This window comes from Rhipicephalus sanguineus, chromosome 10 (assembly GCF_013339695.2).
Source record: "Rhipicephalus sanguineus isolate Rsan-2018 chromosome 10, BIME_Rsan_1.4, whole genome shotgun sequence".
Lineage (NCBI taxonomy): Eukaryota > Metazoa > Arthropoda > Arachnida > Ixodida > Ixodidae > Rhipicephalus > Rhipicephalus sanguineus.
The window spans coordinates 1,016,666-1,034,890 of NC_051185.1; the positions used below are offsets into that span (position 1 = coordinate 1,016,666).

At 49.4% G+C, this 18,225-nt stretch overlaps 1 protein-coding gene across 1 annotated transcript in view; it reads right to left on the bottom strand.

Moving 5' to 3' along the window:
- Positions 1–18,225, bottom strand: part of LOC119372692 (uncharacterized) — a 96,932-nt gene that overhangs the window by 37,012 nt on the left and 41,695 nt on the right. Inside the window, exon 4 of the mRNA XM_037643141.2 lies at positions 9,933–10,097. Coding sequence (XP_037499069.1) covers positions 9,933–10,097 — 165 coding nt within the window. The remainder of the gene's footprint in view (positions 1–9,932; positions 10,098–18,225) is intronic.

Below are 18,225 nucleotides of genomic sequence, written 5' to 3' on the forward strand. Positions count from 1 at the left end.
GTGTTACTAGTTATGTATTAGATTCGGCTGGCGACCTCGTCGTATGTAAAAGCAGGTTAATAAATGTACACGTGTTGTTGCACGATTGTGTGAACTGTCTCTGTGTGTTCCGAGAGCAGTTCATCTCGAGACCCCACACTGGCTGCCCAACGTGGAGCTCTTGGAGTATCGGACGACAGTTTTCACAGTTCGGGGCAACCTTTGTGTGAGCCGGGTGAGAGTAAGCCTAGTGGAAGATTTCCATCGCTAGCATTAGCGGCATGCTTTCTTGAGAGCGAGGAGATCAATTGCTGTGGCGTCTTTGAACATGTCGGCATGCTATGAGTCTTTTTTTTCTGTTAGCAAGTGGTTGACTTAAAAAAAGTTACACCATCTCCCGCTAAAGGGAACCATGTGTGGATGCGAAGCAGCGGGGAGATGGTTCGCTTGAGCGGGAGACCGTATGCGATTCCTAGCAACGTTACTAGATCCTGCCAGTTCTCAAACTCCCACGGCGGCTGCCGTAGATGCGTGGCCCCGTTTCGTTTCCGCTCACCAGACGGCGCAGCGGCCACGGTTAGCCTAGAGTTACTGTATATGCTACCTTTAGGTAGCAGAGTTGCGCCTCTGATAGAACTCGCCGCTCGCGCCACCATTCGCCCAGCGCGCTCACGTGCGCAAAAAGCATCCGTTTTAGGGAAAGCCAACTTCACGGCCGCGCGGGTGCTGGCGATCGCCGCGCCACCACCGCTGTATCAAGCCAAATCAAGCCGTCCGGCGAAGCGCAAGACGGTCCAGCTGAGTTCGGATTGTTTGTCGTTGTTGTGGTGGTGTCTTCTGCTGTCCGTTTTTGTGAACGTCTGCGTGGCGCAGCGCCCTGACTCAGTGTTGCGAAGTTGCGACAATGACAGGATGCTGCGCTCCCCACTGCACGAACCGACAAGAGCACGGAAAGGCCTTCTTCTCGATTTCATGTGGCAAGTCTGTCTCTCGTCCGTCGCCGTCTCAAGTGGCTGCCGCGTATGAGACGTCAGAAGCCGGCGATAACGAACAGGATGTATATCGCTTCTCTCTCACTGGTCAAAGGTTGACTAAAAATCGAACATGACAAAACGGGACAAAACGGTAAAAATATGCGCGAGTGACTGTGTGAACGAGGCGATGCGTGTGAATATGAACCTTACAGGTCTATCAAAACAGCATGATTCATTCCGACCACTGTGCGGCATAAAAGTTGGAAGCATGACCGAGTGTTTATTATATGCCACATCTCCCTAGACGTACGCGAAATTCTCGTTAGCTTGCGCTATTTGTAAAACACAGTGATAATTTTAGCACTTGTTTTCTCGAGCTATTCACTTAATCTTTTGAAGTGCTGCATCAAAAACTACGTGAAACGAATAATTAGGCTGAATTTAATTGGTCCAGAATCGTGACCGTCGCACTTTCTCTAATTGCCATTTAAAACAAAAATATTGCGATAGTGTTCCCTCTCCACCTGTTCCATCTCAAATTATTGTTTCTTTGAGCTTTCCATTCTTTTTTTTTCTTCGAATCGAAAGTCATTGCGCCAGCGACGCGTTATGAACGAACGAGAAGGTGCACGGAGCCGCTGGGCCGAGAGGACAGCAGCATCAACAGCAGCCGCGTCGGCTCCTACATTCCAGAGAGGTGGCTTTCCTGCTTAGCGTGGATGCCACGGCGGGCAAGATGGCGGACCTATGCGCAACTCTGCTACCTAAAGGTAGCATATACAGTAACTCTAGGTTAGCCCGTTGCTGTGCAGCAGGAAGTCGGCGGCGCGCGTTGTAAATGGCCGTTCTTTGCCTTGAAATACTCGTTCAATGCGTCTCAGATTTCTACTGCCATTAGGGACCTCTTCGAACAATCGGGTGATGCTTCATGTATTCCATTACATACATTACATTTCTAAATACGCATTATTTCAACTGTTATTATGAATGTTAACCATAATGTTGTGTTTTCGAAATAAGTAGTATCCTGTCGTTTTTTTTATGAATCAGCTAAATTCCCATTTCTTTAATGCCTTGCTCTGTGTATCTACTTTAAGGTTGTCAACAAGTGCATTTTTTGTGTGAATTCTTGTCATGTTGCTGCTGCTATTGTATGGGGAGCTGGGACTAGTCAAGCTGCCTTTAAGCAGCTGTTATTCCGCCATCCTTGCTACTTATGCATGTTTTGTGTTTATGTAGCAATAAACTTCATATATATATATATGAGCGGAATGAAAAGCAAAGCTATAGCGGCGAAGCTGCCCGCAAACGTGCGGTCAATGTTTGCGGATATTCGTTACTGCAAACAAAAACTGAGCAAAAAAGAGGAACTTTTATTCTCAGTGCCGCAAAATGCGTTTATTGCCGAGGCCCAAGGCACACGCACACAATGCAAATGTTCAACGGCTTCACAATAGGCGAGCCTTCTTGGTGGCGATCGCAACTTTCTCGCAGGTTTGAAGGCGTCGGTTGACATCCCTGGCGTAAAAATGCATTCGTGTCACGATTAAAAAATACAGGACCTGACACGTGAACGTGGGCTTGTGCTGGTCGCAACCCAGCCTCGCGCTGCTTTGTACGCTGCAGAAAAAGCTTGTTCAAGGTCCTACATTGAGCACATGTAGCATTAAAGCTCAATACAGTGCAGGTGTTGCGTCTCCACTTTTCACCTTCTTTTGTGGCCACCAGTGATGATGCGATCTTCGGGTACTTTTCAGCAGGGCATCCCTGGCACAGCTGAAGCTTTTCAATGTACCGGATCAAACATTTCAAGTCATCAAACGAGTTCATTTCAATGCTCGGCTCCCCGGCGTAGATGCTGAGAGGCACGATTCGACCATTTGCGCAGACAGTTACTTCGAGGTTCTCCGACAGCGCCACTGACGTTTCCACACGGGGAATGTTACTTCTTATGCTAAGCTTGTGCAGTAGTGCTGTTTGTTCAGCAACGCCAAGAAACCAACCTTCAATCTTCGGTCCCCCTTCGGTCAAGCGAGTTAGCATGTCAAACAAAAGTTCACTACTATCCGTCGTCCCGATGATTTCTGCTTCGTTGTTGCTATCACCAACTGCTGAAATCAACTGCTCACCTTGTCCTTTTCGACGCTTGCTTTTTGCCGGGGAGAGTCTGCGAGCAGGAGCTTTGCGTTTCCGTGTCGGTTTCGAAAGGTAGCTCGGGCAATTCGGAAACAGCCGAGGCACGGCGTCGTCTTTCAGTGCCCATTTGTCGCGCGGAATCGTTACCAGCTCACCACAAATGTTGTGCTCGAAGACTTTCGAAATGTCCCCATCGCGGAAGTGAAGGTCACAAACAGAACACGTGCTTGAAAGCTTTTTGTCCTGCCTGGGTACTGCTCGCTGCCATAGTGCAAGGCGTTCGGCGTCTCGGGGCAGCCTGAAAAAATGTCTCTTCTCACCCGAAGGTAGAACGGAATCGTACCCGCTTTTACACCCGGGCACGAAACAGCGTGGCATGGTTCATACACTTGCCAGCACGGTCCACAAACGTCTGCGGGTACTCGCGCAAACGTTACCAAGCACGCTGCAGCGGGCTGTTTACAACGGTCGTCCGGCCGTCCGTGTCTGTCGCGACTTGCCGCAACTTGCCAAGCAAACTCCGTCGCGCGCGCCCCCACGCGAAGCGCAACGGAACGGCGTCAGACGGAGCTCCGCAGTTTGAGAACTGGCAGGATCTAGTAACGTTGATTCCTAGTGCCGGTGCACGCAGCGCTTTATAGACGACGGCCTTGTGGTCGGTGAAGTGTAGCGTCAAGGGCGCGTGAGGGGGGGGGGGGGACGACCGTAGAAGAGGAGAGAGTGGGGGAGGGGACGCGCATGCGCAGTGGGGGTGTGGACGCCTCCCGTGACATGCTTGTGCTGGCGCTAACGCTGACACTGGCGGCGGCGTTGACGCTGGCGCTCATCGCGACGTTGTGCAGGAGAGAATGAGGTGCGCAAGAGGAGGGGGAGCGTAGGAGAGAGAGAGGGGATGCCGCAGGAGGGATGGACAAAGCCCCCGCCGTAAGCTGCTTCGCATCTAAAAAAACGTTGAGTTGTCAGTACGAGAGCCACGTGGTCCATATCCTGGGAGAGCGAGGCATAGAGCACGTGAATTGTAGGCAAGCCTGAAGCGAGTGAGTACGGAAGCCTCGTAGGTGGTCTGTTTTTTCTGTAAATAGTTTCTTCTGTCTCTTTAACTGGGAGTGGCGGCTTGTGCAGCCAGGTGGCCAGGGGCCACGGGTGTCGTTGCTGCAGTTATTGCAGCTCGACGCCAATTGCTCGTTAAGCTGTTGTGTGTGCTGCGAGCGGCCAGGGCCACCTCAAAGAGTTGATGTCTGTTTGCGGATGCCTCTTCTGCGCTTATGCTGGAGGCTGGTTGGATGCCAGTTGTTGTCGATTGACTCGTTAGGCCTAAGGCTCCGCGGAGCTGCCCGTGGGACACGAACCGTTGGATCATGGCGTTGACATGTTGCACTCTGCTTCCCTCATTTTATCTTGCGTTAAACAAATTAAGAAAAGCAACCTTTATTCACTTGAACTTGGCGTCTCAGTCGCCAGCAATGTCTTTGCTAGCTGTACTGAACATCGTACCATGTGGGCGATATGCCCGAAGCTCCCTTCCCTTAGCCCTACTGCACCATTCTGGCGAGAGTGTTCAGAGTGTACGCAGCGGGAGTGATGTAATCCGCGGCTGACTGTCTTCTGCACATCGTCTTCGCTGCTGGCCAGGAATGAGGTCGAGACATCCGGGGCAATGGACATGCTTGTGACCTGCGCAGCTGCGTTTAAATTGGCACCCTCAGGAGTGCTGCTCTCAACCAGAAGACGCGTCAGCTCGAGCAGCGCTATCTCGCGCCGACTGCCAAGTTACCTTTGCAGGTCCGGGACGGAGGCAAGATCGTCGAACCAGTGCAGCGGTGTCGACAAGCGGTGGTGTCACGGTGCATGGACATTTTTTAGGCAGAATTACACCACATGTGTTGTCTTCTTTCGTAGAGCTTGTATAGTTGTTTGTTTTAAGTTTTTTTTATTGGTATATGTGTTGATTGAAGATATGTGTTGATTGAAGGTTGGGGGAATGTGGAGGGTACTATCACCCCATGTAAAGTCATTTGCGTCTCATGACACACGTGCGTCTCGCAGATTAGCCGCAGTTAGGCTTAACAGCCGCCGAACGAGAAGTGGCACTGTGACCTCGCAATAGCGCCGCCCTGTCGACGAGGATAGACCGGCATCCAGAAAACAGCAGCGATTCTCTTTAGGGTTTGGTAGCATGCGTGGATGGACGGCTCCCATGGTAGGTTTGTGGGGGAAGATACTGCGGCTCGTTTCCAGCGGGCCCCTCGTGGTGAGTCGAACGTTGGAGACGCCGCATTCGCAGTACATTATGTGTGTTATGTTTTTTTGTGTATTGTACTGGCATAGTATAAGGTTACTTAGTGTGTTACTAGTTATGTATTAGATTCGGCTGGTGAGCTCGTCATATGTAAAAGCAGGTTAATAAATGTACACGTGTTGATTGCACGACTGCGTGACTATCTCCGTGTGTTCCGAGAGCGGCGATCATCTTGAGACCCCACAAGAGCAAAGGAAGAAAAGTCCAATGTGCATGCAGCTTTTGTTTAGTTCGTAATTTACTTTTCAAGGTGTTCAACGCCAGGGAAGAAACTGGTTCCACGCAATTCGACCCGGCCAACAGGAAGAATCCCTTCCTTCTGGTCTTTTAGCGATCTAGATGTCTGCCCCCGCTCTAACCTTCTCAGTCATGCCGTAAAGAAAGGCACACAGGAGTGTGTTGATTTGACAGTGGACGCTTGACTCACCATGCTACAGAATAAGTGGAGAGGTCGTTTTCAGCAAAGCGTGACACACACAGGACAATTGAATGGCTTTGTTCAACTGTTGGTGCCTGTGTACCACCTTAAACAATAACATTTTTTGTTCTTTTTTCCTGTCGTAAACAGAGGTCGCACGTGTCTTCCTTCGAAATTACTTGCGTTTATTTAAAAATTTATTGTGCCTATATTTACAATATTGGATGCCTAAAATGTTGTTTCGCCTGCCTATTTTTGGCACCTAAAAGTCACCTTTTTAGTGCCTAAAAATCCGGCCTCTAGTGATCAGGCTGTAGCTAGGGCTCCAGACATGGACGCTGTTTCGTACATAGCGAGGACTGAGAATTTTATTGTAAGTTTTTTCTGGAGGCCTGTTCAGAGTGTTTCTTGTGGGGTTTAAACTTTTGTTTTTACTGCATGTTGTGAGCTTTTCCCTGGTTTCCTGACTTGTTATTACCGTATAAACGTGTGTAAGGGCCGCACTTTTTTTTTCAAGAAATGAGGGCCAATTTTCAGGGTGCGGCCCATATATGCGACATTTTTTTTTAAAGTAAAAACGCACCAGTTAGCGAACGAAGAGCGTTTATTGCAGTATACGACATTTCTTGCGACATAGGTGCTCAATCGTCGTCACTCGGCGAGTCCTCAGACTTGGAGTCCGAGATGAGATTGTGTGCTGTGAAGCGCCGTCACCCCACAAGCAGTCATCTTCCGTGCCATCCAAGCTATTAGATATCCCGGCGACTTTAAAACTTCGGGACACAATGTCCGTCGACACCGAGCTCCACGCAGATAGGATCCACCCAAGTACAGTCGCCAAGGCTAGTCCCTTCACACGCAGCATGTCCGTTGTGAGTGCAAGACCATCATTCCGCACTTCAGTCACATAGCGGAGCAAGTCTTCTTCCAAATCTGGAAACTTGCACTGCTCTCCTCGGAAAGCACGCTTAGTGCTGTTGGTGTTTCGCAAGGCTTCTTTTTGAGCACACCAACGTCGAACACACTTCTCGTCAACGTCGAATTTTCTGCCGGCGGCACGTTTCCCATGCTCGAGAGCATACTCGATCACCTTCAACTTATAGCCAGCAGGGTAGCTATTCAGGTACTTGCCCATCTTGCCAAAACGTGAACGCCGTGTAGAAAACAAGCTAGCACGAAGGTCATCGAACAGTGCAGAAAACTACAGCAAATGGCTGGCTGAACTGCACAAACCGAACAACACGAACGCCATGCCAAAGGCTGTGTTCCAATTCTGGACAGCATCATAGACAGTCTACGCTGACAGCTTAGAAGACAGCATCGAGGTCATGTTGTCCGACAAATGGTACGCGCCAAATGGTACGTGACAAATGGTACGAGGTGGGATCACGTCTACGCGACGTGATCCCACCTAGCGTCGAGAAGAGAAAGCTAAAAAAAAAACGTAAATGTTCTTTCTTTAGCCTCTTTGGTGTTCAAACCTATGAAAAAATTAACGTAGCTTACATTGAGTGCCTGGAAAAGCGCCTACTGGTGTACAGACGACCATACCGGCGAGATCCGAGCTACGCGAGCATTGCGCTGAGTCGCCATCTTGTTTGGACAGCAAAGTAGCCTGCATCGTTTTTGTCTTTCTCGAAGCTGTCTATTTTGCCGGCTACGTGAGAATTGGAATGGGACTTAAGATGGCCGCTGTCCACTTAGCCGTCTATTTAGCCGTCTACGGTGAGTATTGGAACACACCCAAAGTTGGTGATGCTATAGTGATGCTAATGCCGATATGGATAGCGCCGATAGCGCGTTTGTATAGAGATGTGAGAAGCTAAAGATAAAATCCTGCTTTAACCTTTAGTTGGCAGGTCTATGAATACTAATAAAAAAGTTAAAATTTTAGCCCACTTCACGAACATCTTAACACGAATAAGGTGACAATGATGATGGTTGCGTTTCCTTGCGCCATCTATCGACTACGCCTAGAAGCTTACGCGCGCGCGCATTTTGAATACATATTGGTTGAGGAAAGTGTGGGTGCGGCCCTTACGCGGTTTTTTTTTTTTTTAGAATATGCACTTCAAAAAAACGGGGTGCGGCCCTTACACGGGTACAGCCCTTACACGCGTTTATACGGTAAATCATGTGTGCCGTGCTGCCCTGCATCTTCTCATTGCGTCTCCAAGACACCTGCTCCAAGATCCGTGACACGTAGAAAGAAGCGCGTGGCTGATATCTGCTCTGCCAGATGCCACAACCATAACCAGCTGTTCACATTATATTGTCTAGTACGTTGATAATCTGCAAATGCGAAGAACTATGCGTATAATCAAAAAGTGTCTGAGAACAATTACCGACAAGCATAAACATGGACACTGTGATGGTGTCTTTCAGCGTGAAGTTGCAACTGCAGACAGGTATATCCTGGCATTGATCGGACAGCGAGAGCCCGACGCTCACTGCACTGATGAGCTGGAGCGTACTAGAATGCTCTAGATGAAATGACTCCGCTTGCCAGTTGCCTTACATGATGCCACAGCTTTACATCTCACCAACTGCTATATTTCCAAAAAAATGATGAAGTTCAGAAAGTCTCTGAGAACAATCACCAGTAAGTGTGAAGTTACAACCGCAGGTCCGTGTCTCCTGGCACTGATCGGACGGCAAGAGCCCGACTAGATTTGTAGCCCACAACACAGCTACGGCAATTCATGGTGTCCGAGAAAAGAAACCTTGAGATAAACACTGTTGCGCAGCTCACGTCAGCAAGAAGCATGTTGTAACAGAGGCAGACGACTCACTTCAACGGCTCACTTCCCAAAGTCTGGCAGTAAACTGTGATTGTGTTATCTGTTTCTGTTACTGCTTATTATAAACAAAACTAGTCATTATAAAGTGTTTCAACTATATTACAAACAGCATTTGTTCGCATTAGGCTGGAAAAATGGTCAGTGATTTAGCTTGGACAAAGCCAATCAGAGCAGTTGCTGATGCAATGCATATTGGAATAATGCCACGTCAAATGGAAGTGGGCGGTTGAAACCCATTTGGCTGAGCCTCTGTGATCCGAGCCAATTTGAAGGTTTTAAGTCCAGTGATAAACTACACACACTATATCGTTCTGCAAAAGATTCTTAGGACTTGCTCTGCTGTACCAACGCTTTTGTACAAAATTGTGAAAATCGTTTCAGGGTCCCTTTAATGACAGGAAAACTCAATTGCAGAAGAAAAGGAACTGCCAGGAGAATATATTTCCCATTCTATGCAGGTGCATTTTGCATGTCCATTTTTTTTTTAATTATCAACATAGCGGCCTGTCAGTTTTTTTTATCTGGTAAGAATACATTCAGGCGGATTTTTACTTGGAACCCACGAAAATTGGGTGGATGTTAGATTCAAGTAAACATAGTATTATCACTGTTCCTGTATTTACCGAGACTGTTGTCGGAAACCGTTAGATTGCCTGCAAGCTCAGCTTTTGTGAATTGTCTGCTCACTGGAGAAGTATGCACGGCCAGTGGCTGGGATTTTTGTGCCACTTGGTGGCATAGAGCCCAACAATTCGATGGCAGAAGGCTGTGAAAGGAGGACTTGAACTGGTATGGCGCATTACGGGGAAGAAGAAACAGCTGAGCAGACCGACACAAGAGGCTAATCTTGGCGTTGCGTTAGGGTGTTTTTTGTATGCTTGCGCAAGTCGACATATTTGATGCATTTTGACAATAAAGCTCAGTTGGAAGTTAGCACTCTGCCCTCTTGTGTCGGTCTGCTCGGCCGTTTCTTCTTCCTCGTAATGCGCTATACCAGTTCAAGTACGACGAACCAACTCGCCCAATCTTCAACACTTGTGAAAGGAGGACCCCAACCACTGAACCCAACTAGTTTAGCAAAATATTTAAGGAGGATAAGCTGTGCATATATGGAAGGTAACATTGCCCTTGATGCTTATTGGTTAGATTAAATTATGGTGCCAATGATTTGATAAGGTTTTATAACTACTTACACAAGTTCAAACAACCAAATCGTGGACTCTTTAATGTCACACTTGTTTCTTCCTCTGGTAATCGAAACCACCACATTACCTCGCGGCATATTTGTGAACAATGAGTGTTGTTTAGGAAAAACAGGGTCTTGCCTGGAAGCTGCCTCTGCCTCGCTGCGCCTTATTTTGCCACCTGCACTGGGGATAGGTGAAGACTTCGCTGCATTCCAGTCACCTTTGCCCGTCTTGCCACCGGTGGCTTCAGGCTTCTTGGATGCTGAACAGTCATCTACGCGCACTTTACCACCCATGGAGGATCTGCGAAGGCCACAAATTTACACCTTTGTTACATTTAGGGAGAAGTGTAAAATTCCTTCAACAGAAATGTGCAGCCATCTTACCGTATTTATTCGAATCTAAGCCGATGTTTTTTTCGAAAAAACGATGTGCGAAAGTGGGGGGGTCGGCTTAGATTCGAGTACAATGATTAAGTTTTTTCTTTTTTCTGGCCTTGCGAATTTCAGGGGTCGGCTCAGAATCGGGGCCGGCCTAGATTCGAGTAAATACGGTATGAGCTCTTAAAGGGAAGCTGAAGCACTTTAAAAAAAATGACTTTGGAATGTGTAATCATAGTTTGATCAAAAAACAGCAGCTGCAGCCACAGGGCTTCTTGAGATGCTGAGCGAATGTGGTGACGTCATCTTCGGTGTGCTGCATTATTGGCAACATCAGCACTGTTAAAGCATGGCCTTCGTGATCAGTTCCACCAATCCGTGCAGCCGGAACTAGTCACGGAGACCATGGCTGAAGATACTGTCACGTGGTCGTGACGTCGACGAAAACAGCAGTCGGCGTTTGCAGGATGAAACTGTTTATTTGGCCGAACTTGGGGCCGAGAAACTGAGAACTAGACCTACAGCAATACACGCTGTACAATGATAGCGGCGAACAGGGCGTCGTCCGTCGATCAACTGACAAGCGGTCAAGCGCGTCGGCTTTTATACAGGCGCTATGGAACTTTCCAGCACTATCGCTGGTGGCGGCGTTATCTCTCGACAAAGCTGGAACATTCGCGTGCGGCGCGCAATCTTAACAAAACGATCTACTAAAATCGTGAAGCTTCTCGAACACTGCTTCGCGGCCAGCGTCGAGCGTTGATAACCGTCCTTGCTGGTCAAACTCGAACACATCAAAATAAAAGAAGAAGCGGGCGTGGCATTGCCCCCCTCTGAAAAAAAAGCATCGTCTTGATGCTTGCAACAGAACATGGAAAGGAAAAAACAAGTGCATACACAAATAAATTACAATAACAAAGGAAAAAGTAGAGTCCCCAGGTTCGCTAACGCGCAAAAAACGGCTTAAGGCGCACGACATGGACGACTTCAGGTCGTGCGCGGCGTCGCTGGGAGTTCGTAATGCCGTCCGGGACGACCTCGTAGTCAAGAGCGCCGTGACGTCGAAGCACCTTGTATGGGCCGAAGTATCGCCGAAGAAGTTTTTCACTGAGCCCACGTCGGCGTATCGGCGTCCAGACCCACACACGGTCACCGGGTTGGTACTCCATGTGGCGTCGTCGAAGATTATAGTGACGGCTGTTGACCCTCTGCTGGTTCTTGATGCGCAGGCGGGCGAGCTGTCGAGCTTCTTCGGCGCGTTGCAAATAGGCGGCAACGTCGAGATCGTCTTCGTCGGTGGCGGTTGGTAGCATTGTGTCGAGCGTCGTTGCCGGGCTCCTTCCGTAGACCAGCTTGTACGGCGTCATTTGCGTCGTTTCTTGCATGGCCGTGTTGTATGCGAAGGTCACATACGGAAGTATGGCATCCCACGTCTTGTGTTCGACGTCGACATACATGGCCAGCATGTCAGCGATGGTCTTGTTTAGCCGCTCGGTGAGGCCATTGGTCTGTGGGTGGTACGCTGTGGTCCGGCGGTGGCTTGTTTGGCTGTATCTCAGTATTGCCTGAGTTAGGTCAGCAGTAAATGCCGTACCTCTGTCGGTGATGAGAACCTCTGGGGCGCCATGACGCAGGAGGATATTCTCAACGAAGAACTTCGCTACCTCGGCGGCACTGCCTCTGGGTAGGGCCCTTGTCTCGGCGTAGCGGGTGAGGTAGTCGGTAGCTACGACGATCCATTTGTTTCCAGTATTGGACGTCGGGAACGGCCCCAGTAAGTCCATCCCAATTTGCTGGAACGGCCGTCGAGGTGGCTCGATAGGCTGCAGAAGTCCGGCTGGCCTAGTCGGCGGTGTCTTGCGTCGCTGACAGTCCCGGCAGGTCTTGACGTAGCGAGTTACGTCAGCGACAAGGCGCGGCCAGTAGTACTTTTCCTGTATTCTTGCGAGCGTGCGAGAGACACCCAGGTGTCCAGACGTCGGGTCGTCATGCAGAGCCTGGAGGACCTCTGGTCGCAATGTCTAGGGCACTACGAGAAGGGAATCGGCTCGAAGTTCTTCTTAAGGAGAACACCGTTGCGCAAGAAAAACGACGTCAGTCCTCGCGTGAATACCTTGGGAACAACGGTGGTCCTGCCCTCGAGGTATTTCACAAGGCCCCTGAGTTCGGGGTCCGCTCGCTGTCGTTCGGCGAAGTCTTCGGCACTTATGGTTCCCAAGAAGCAGTCATGCTCCATGTCGTCCTGCGGCGGTGGTTCGATGGGGGCGCGGGACAGGCAGTCAGCGTCGGAGTGTTTCCTTCCGGACTTGTAAACGACGGTTATGTCAAATTCTTGAAGTCGTAGGCTCCACAGTGCGAGGCGACCTGAAGGGTCCTTCAAGTTAGCTAGCCAACACAAGGCGTGGTGGTTGCTCACAACTTTGAAAGGCCGGCCGTAGAGGTAGGGGCGAAACTTCGATGTAGCCCAGATGATGGCCAGGCACTCCTTTTCTGTTGTGGAGTAGTTGATTTCTGCCTTTGATAGCGACCGGCTAGCATAACTGATGACCCTTTCGAATCCGTCGGTCTTTTGCACAAGGACGGCGCCGAGTCCTACGCTGCTTGCGTCGGTGTGGATTTACGTATCGGCGTATTTGTCGAAATGCGCAAGTATGGGAGGCGTCTGCAGGCGTCGTTTCAATTCTTGAAATGCTTGAACTTGCGACGTTTGCCACCTGAATTCGACGTCGGCCTTCGTGAGTTGCGTCAGTGGCTCGGCGATCCGTGAAAATTCCTTGACGAAATGTCTGTAATAGGCGCACAAGCCGAGAAAATGGCGTATGGCCTTCTTGTTGGTGGGCGTCAGGAAGTCAGCGATGGCAGCTGTTTTCCGCGGGTCCGGGCGAACACCATCCTTGCTGATCACGTGACCCAAGAACAAGAGCTCCTCGTACGCGAAGCGGCACTTTTCAGGCTTCAAGGTGAGTCCGGAGGTCTTGATTGCTTGAAGTACAACTTCAAGGCGCTGAAGGTGTTCGTCGATGTTTGAGGAAAACACAACGACGTCGTCCAAGTACATGAGGCACGTCTGCCACTTCAAGCCGGCCAGTACAGTATCCATAACCCGTTGAAAAGTCGCAGGTGCCGAGCAAAGACCAAATGGCATGACCTTGAACTCGAACAGGCCGTCTGGTGTTATAAAAGCAGTCTTTTATCGGTCTCTCTCGTCGACTTCTATTTGCCAGTAACCGGTCTTGAGGTCCATCGACGAAAAGTACTTTGCGTTGTGTAATCGATCCAGGGTGTCGTCTATCCGGGGAAGGGGATACACGTCCTTCTTCGTGACTTTGTTCAGGCGACGATAATCGACGCAAAAACGTAGAGTCCCATCCTTCTTCTTCACTGCCGTCGTCCTCCTCGCGGCTTGGGCTTGGGTCAGCGCTTCGCGGGGGCGTCCGGATCATGGAAGAAGCAGCACCTCCACCAGATGTCACTACCGGCATTACCGCACTACCGCCGCACACTCCACCAAGAAAGCACGCCTTGAATGTGCTGGAAGACCAGGTCACCATTCCCCCTCGCTCCAGCGTCGTCATTTCCGCCGGCACTCAGAAATCAGCAGACCTGCAAGGCGTTGTTGAAGGCGACCAGCACCACTTGATTAACCGCAAGATTTGCGTCGCAAGAGGAGTAGCAGAGCTGCGGGCAGGGAAAGCAACAGTTATGCTCACGAATTTCAGCAACGAGTACAAGCACGTGAGCAAAGGCACGACGGTCGCCTACATCGAAGAAATCGTAGAAGCCAGCAATGCTTTCGGCCTCACCGATTCTCCCGAGCCTACTCCGACGAATAAAGCGCCGCAACCAGCTTTCGACATCAATCCCAGCCTTCAGAAGCACAAACAAGAACAGCTCAAAACCCTGCTCTTGCAATACAAGGACTGCTTTTCGTCGTCGTCAAGAATTAGGCAGACTCCCATGGCAAAACATCGCATCATAACAGAGGAAAGCGCCAGACCACTCCGTCAGAGCCCGTACAGAGTTTCGACGCGAGAACGCGAGGCCGTGAAGAAACAGGTCGACGAAATGCTACGCGACGACATCATCCAGCCGTCGAAGAGTCCGTGGGCATCCCCGGTGGTGCTAGTGAAGAAGAAGGATGGGACTCTACGTTTTTGCGTCGATTATCGTCGCCTGAACAAAGTCACGAAGAAGGACGTGTATCCCCTTCCCCGGATAGACGACACCCTGGATCGATTACACAACGCAAAGTACTTTTCGTCGATGGACCTCAAGACCGGTTACTGGCAAATAGAAGTCGACGAGAGAGACCGATAAAAGACTGCTTTTATAACACCAGACGGCCTGTTCGAGTTCAAGGTCATGCCATTTGGTCTTTGCTCGGCACCTGCGACTTTTCAACGGGTTATGGATACTGTACTGGCCGGCTTGAAGTGGCAGACGTGCCTCGTGTACTTGGACGACGTCGTTGTGTTTTCCTCAAACATCGACGAACACCTTCAGCGCCTTGAAGTTGTACTTCAAGCAATGAAGACCTCCGGACTCACCTTGAAGCCTGAAAAGTGCCGCTTCGCGTATGAGGAGCTCTTGTTCTTGGGTCACGTGATCAGCAAGGATGGTGTTCGCCCGGACCCGCGGAAAACAGCTGCCATCGCTGACTTCCCGACGCCCACCAACAAGAAGGCCATACGCCATTTTCTCGGCTTGTGCGCCTATTACAGACATTTCGTCAAGGAATTTTCACGGATCGCCGAGCCACTGACGCAACCGGTCTTGAGGTCCATCGACGAAAAGTACTTTGCGTTGTGTAATCGATCCAGGGTGTCGTCTATCCGGGGAAGGGGATACACGTCCTTCTTCGTGACTTTGTTCAGGCGACGATAATCGACGCAAAAACGTAGAGTCCCATCCTTCTTCTTCACTAGCACCACCGGGGATGCCCACGGACTCTTCGACGGCTGGATGATGTCGTCGCGTAGCATTTCGTCGACCTGTTTCTTCACGGCCTCGCGTTCTCGCGTCGAAACTCTGTACGGGCTCTGACGGAGTGGTCTGGCGCTTTCCTCTGTTATGATGCGATGTTTTGCCATGGGAGTCTGCCTAATTCTTGACGACGACGAAAAGCAGTCCTTGTATTGCAAGAGCAGGGTTTTGAGCTGTTCTTGTTTGTGCTTCTGAAGGCTGGGATTGATGTCGAAAGCTGGTTGCGGCGCTTTATTCGTCGGAGTAGGCTCGGGAGAATCGGTGAGGCCGAAAGCATTGCTGGCTTCTACGATTTCTTCGATGTAGGCGACCGTCGTGCCTTTGCTCACGTGCTTGTACTCGTTGCTGAAATTCGTGAGCATAACTGTTGCTTTCCCTGCCCGCAGCTCTGCTACTCCTCTTGCGACGCAAATCTTGCGGTTAATCAAGTGGTGCTGGTCGCCTTCAACAACGCCTTGCAGGTCTGCTGATTTCTGAGTGCCGGCGGAAATGACGACGCTGGAGCGAGGGGGAATGGTGACCTGGTCTTCCAGCACATTCAAGGCGTGCTTTCTTGGTGGAGTGTGCGGCGGTAGTGCGGTAATGCCGGTAGTGACATCTGGTGGAGGTGCTGCTTCTTCCATGATCCGGACGCCCCCGCGAAGCGCTGACCCAAGCCCAAGCCGCGAGGAGGACGACGGCAAAGAAAACCCGGATCGTCGAGCAAGCCGCAGGCAACAAGGTCTACCGCCAAAGCACGGGCCTCTACCTGAAAAGACCCGGCAAACAAAGATCCTGACCTCGACCACAGCGACGATGACAGGCGCTGTGCTACCCAGCACCTCCACCAGATGTCACGTGGTCGTGACGTCGACGAAAACAGGAGTCTGCGTTTGCAGGATGAAACTGTTTATTTGGGCGAACTTGTGGCCGAGAAACTGAGAACTAGACCTACAGCAATACACGCTGTACAATGATGCGGCGGCGGCGGCGGCGGCAGCAGCAGCGGCAGCAGCAGCAGCAGCAGCAGCAGTATGTATGTATGTATGTATGTATGTATGTATGTATGTATGTATGTATGTATGTAGCAAGCTCTAGTTTAATGAATTGCTCACTAGATGAGCAATTCACTAGATATCATAATTTAGAAGACATCGTAGTGTTCTTTGATTTAATCACACTAAAAGACATACTTTGCGGGCGATATACTCTAGTGAGCTTTCAACTTCGTCTTAATGTACATGATAAAGAAAATTCTTTCTATGAAAAACGCAAAGTACACCTTGAGCAAGATGTTTGGTTTTGGGACGCTTTATGTGCAGTAAACGCCGTGCATTGTTCGCGAAGCTGGAACACTTGCACGATCGCGTTCCGTTGGCTTTCATTGGGCATGCTACCGACCTCGCGTCGTGGAACGCGAAGAGGAACGCTACGCGCGTCGTGTCTTCCCTCTAGCCTTGCCGTTAATTCTCACAGGGCGAGCGGGGAACGCGGTCGCTCTTGGCGCGCTTTCTCTTTCGCTCGGAGTCGCGCTCGCTCTTGGCGCGCTTTCTCTTTCGCTCGGAGTCGCGCTCGCTCTTGGCGCGCTTTCCCTTTCGCTCGGGAGCGGACACTTTCCCTGAATTTCACCGATCACAAAGCGGTGATAATGAAGGGAACACGTAAACCAACAGTACAATAAAAGTTTGATGTTTAATATATGCACGGTGTTTCACACTCTTTATATGATGTACTGGGCGAATTTCACGGAAGAGTTTCACGGTTTATCGATGATTCCCTCCGGAGCTTCGCCCCACTCATAATCATTCACCCCGTGGATATGCTGTGACTTTTTTGATGTTTAAGGTTGAACACTAATGCAGAAGTGACAGACCTTCTCAACAAGTACAGACATATGATATCTGTTTTCTTAACACGTTTATTTCGAGTATGCAAAAAAAAAAGAAAAGCCCAGTGAACTCTTAACTGCAGCATAGCAAAAGAGAGGTGCACTACACGTCACTTGTCCTCCATTCTCTTTACCTGCACCTGTCTAGGTAAACAATCATGAAGCAACTAGCCTAGCAAACTGCCCCATCACAAAACAGAAATCTGGTGACTTCATTGTCAATTATCATTTTCAGTCAGCTTTAATGCTACCTTGAAGCATAACATGTTGTCCTCTGTATTGCATGTCTGATATTTTTTGTTTATCAAATGAGTCAGCAGCAACTGCAAATGTAGTCATGGCCTGTGCCTAGACACTTCTCTAGATTGTAGGGCAACACATGTGGTTTATTGGAAAGCCAAAATACTCTGGTTTCTGTGAATGGGGCACAATGAAACAACGCCACTGCATCCACTGTGACATTTCTTGTTCAACAATTTCCCATCACTTCTGTCTTCCTTGAATTTACACCAACGGCAGACGATGTCTCCAGGGAGAGCAGGGGACACTTGCCTTGTTCCCCTTGTCAAAACTTTTATTGTTTGATGATGTCTGATCGAAAACGTGTTATGCAACCTATTGCTCCTAGCCAAGCTTAATAAAACTTCTCTTTTGCATCTAGTCCACCAAGGCGAATTTTTCAGCAACTAAGATTCCGAGAAATCCGCATGGATTACCTTGTGGCTTGATGCTATGAATGAATGGCTGTCACTTTCCCTTTCATAACCCTTCAGCTACTTTGCTGGGTTCTGCAGAACTCAAATTTGCAATAATATGTGAGTAAATATGTAAGTAAGAAGCTTCTTTTTGAGAAATCCATATGGATTTCCTTGTGGCTTGGTGCTACTAATGGGTGGTTGTAAATGTCCCTTTCATAGACCTTATGCCACCTTGTGGGATTCCGCAGATGACATTTGCAATAAGATTTTATAATCGGTCTTAATGTCATCATCATGCTACATAACGAGACATTTTATTGCCATATAATGATGGCAATTGTTGCGACACTAGCCAAGTTGCCTATGACAGCAGGCTGTGTGAATACCGCTTTAGTTTCGTACTTCCACTGCGCAAGCATTTTAGAAAATAGTTTTCTTGGAAGAAAGGCACACATTTGAACTGGGTAAATACTTTTAGCATTCATGCGAGTCAGTGCTTTTAC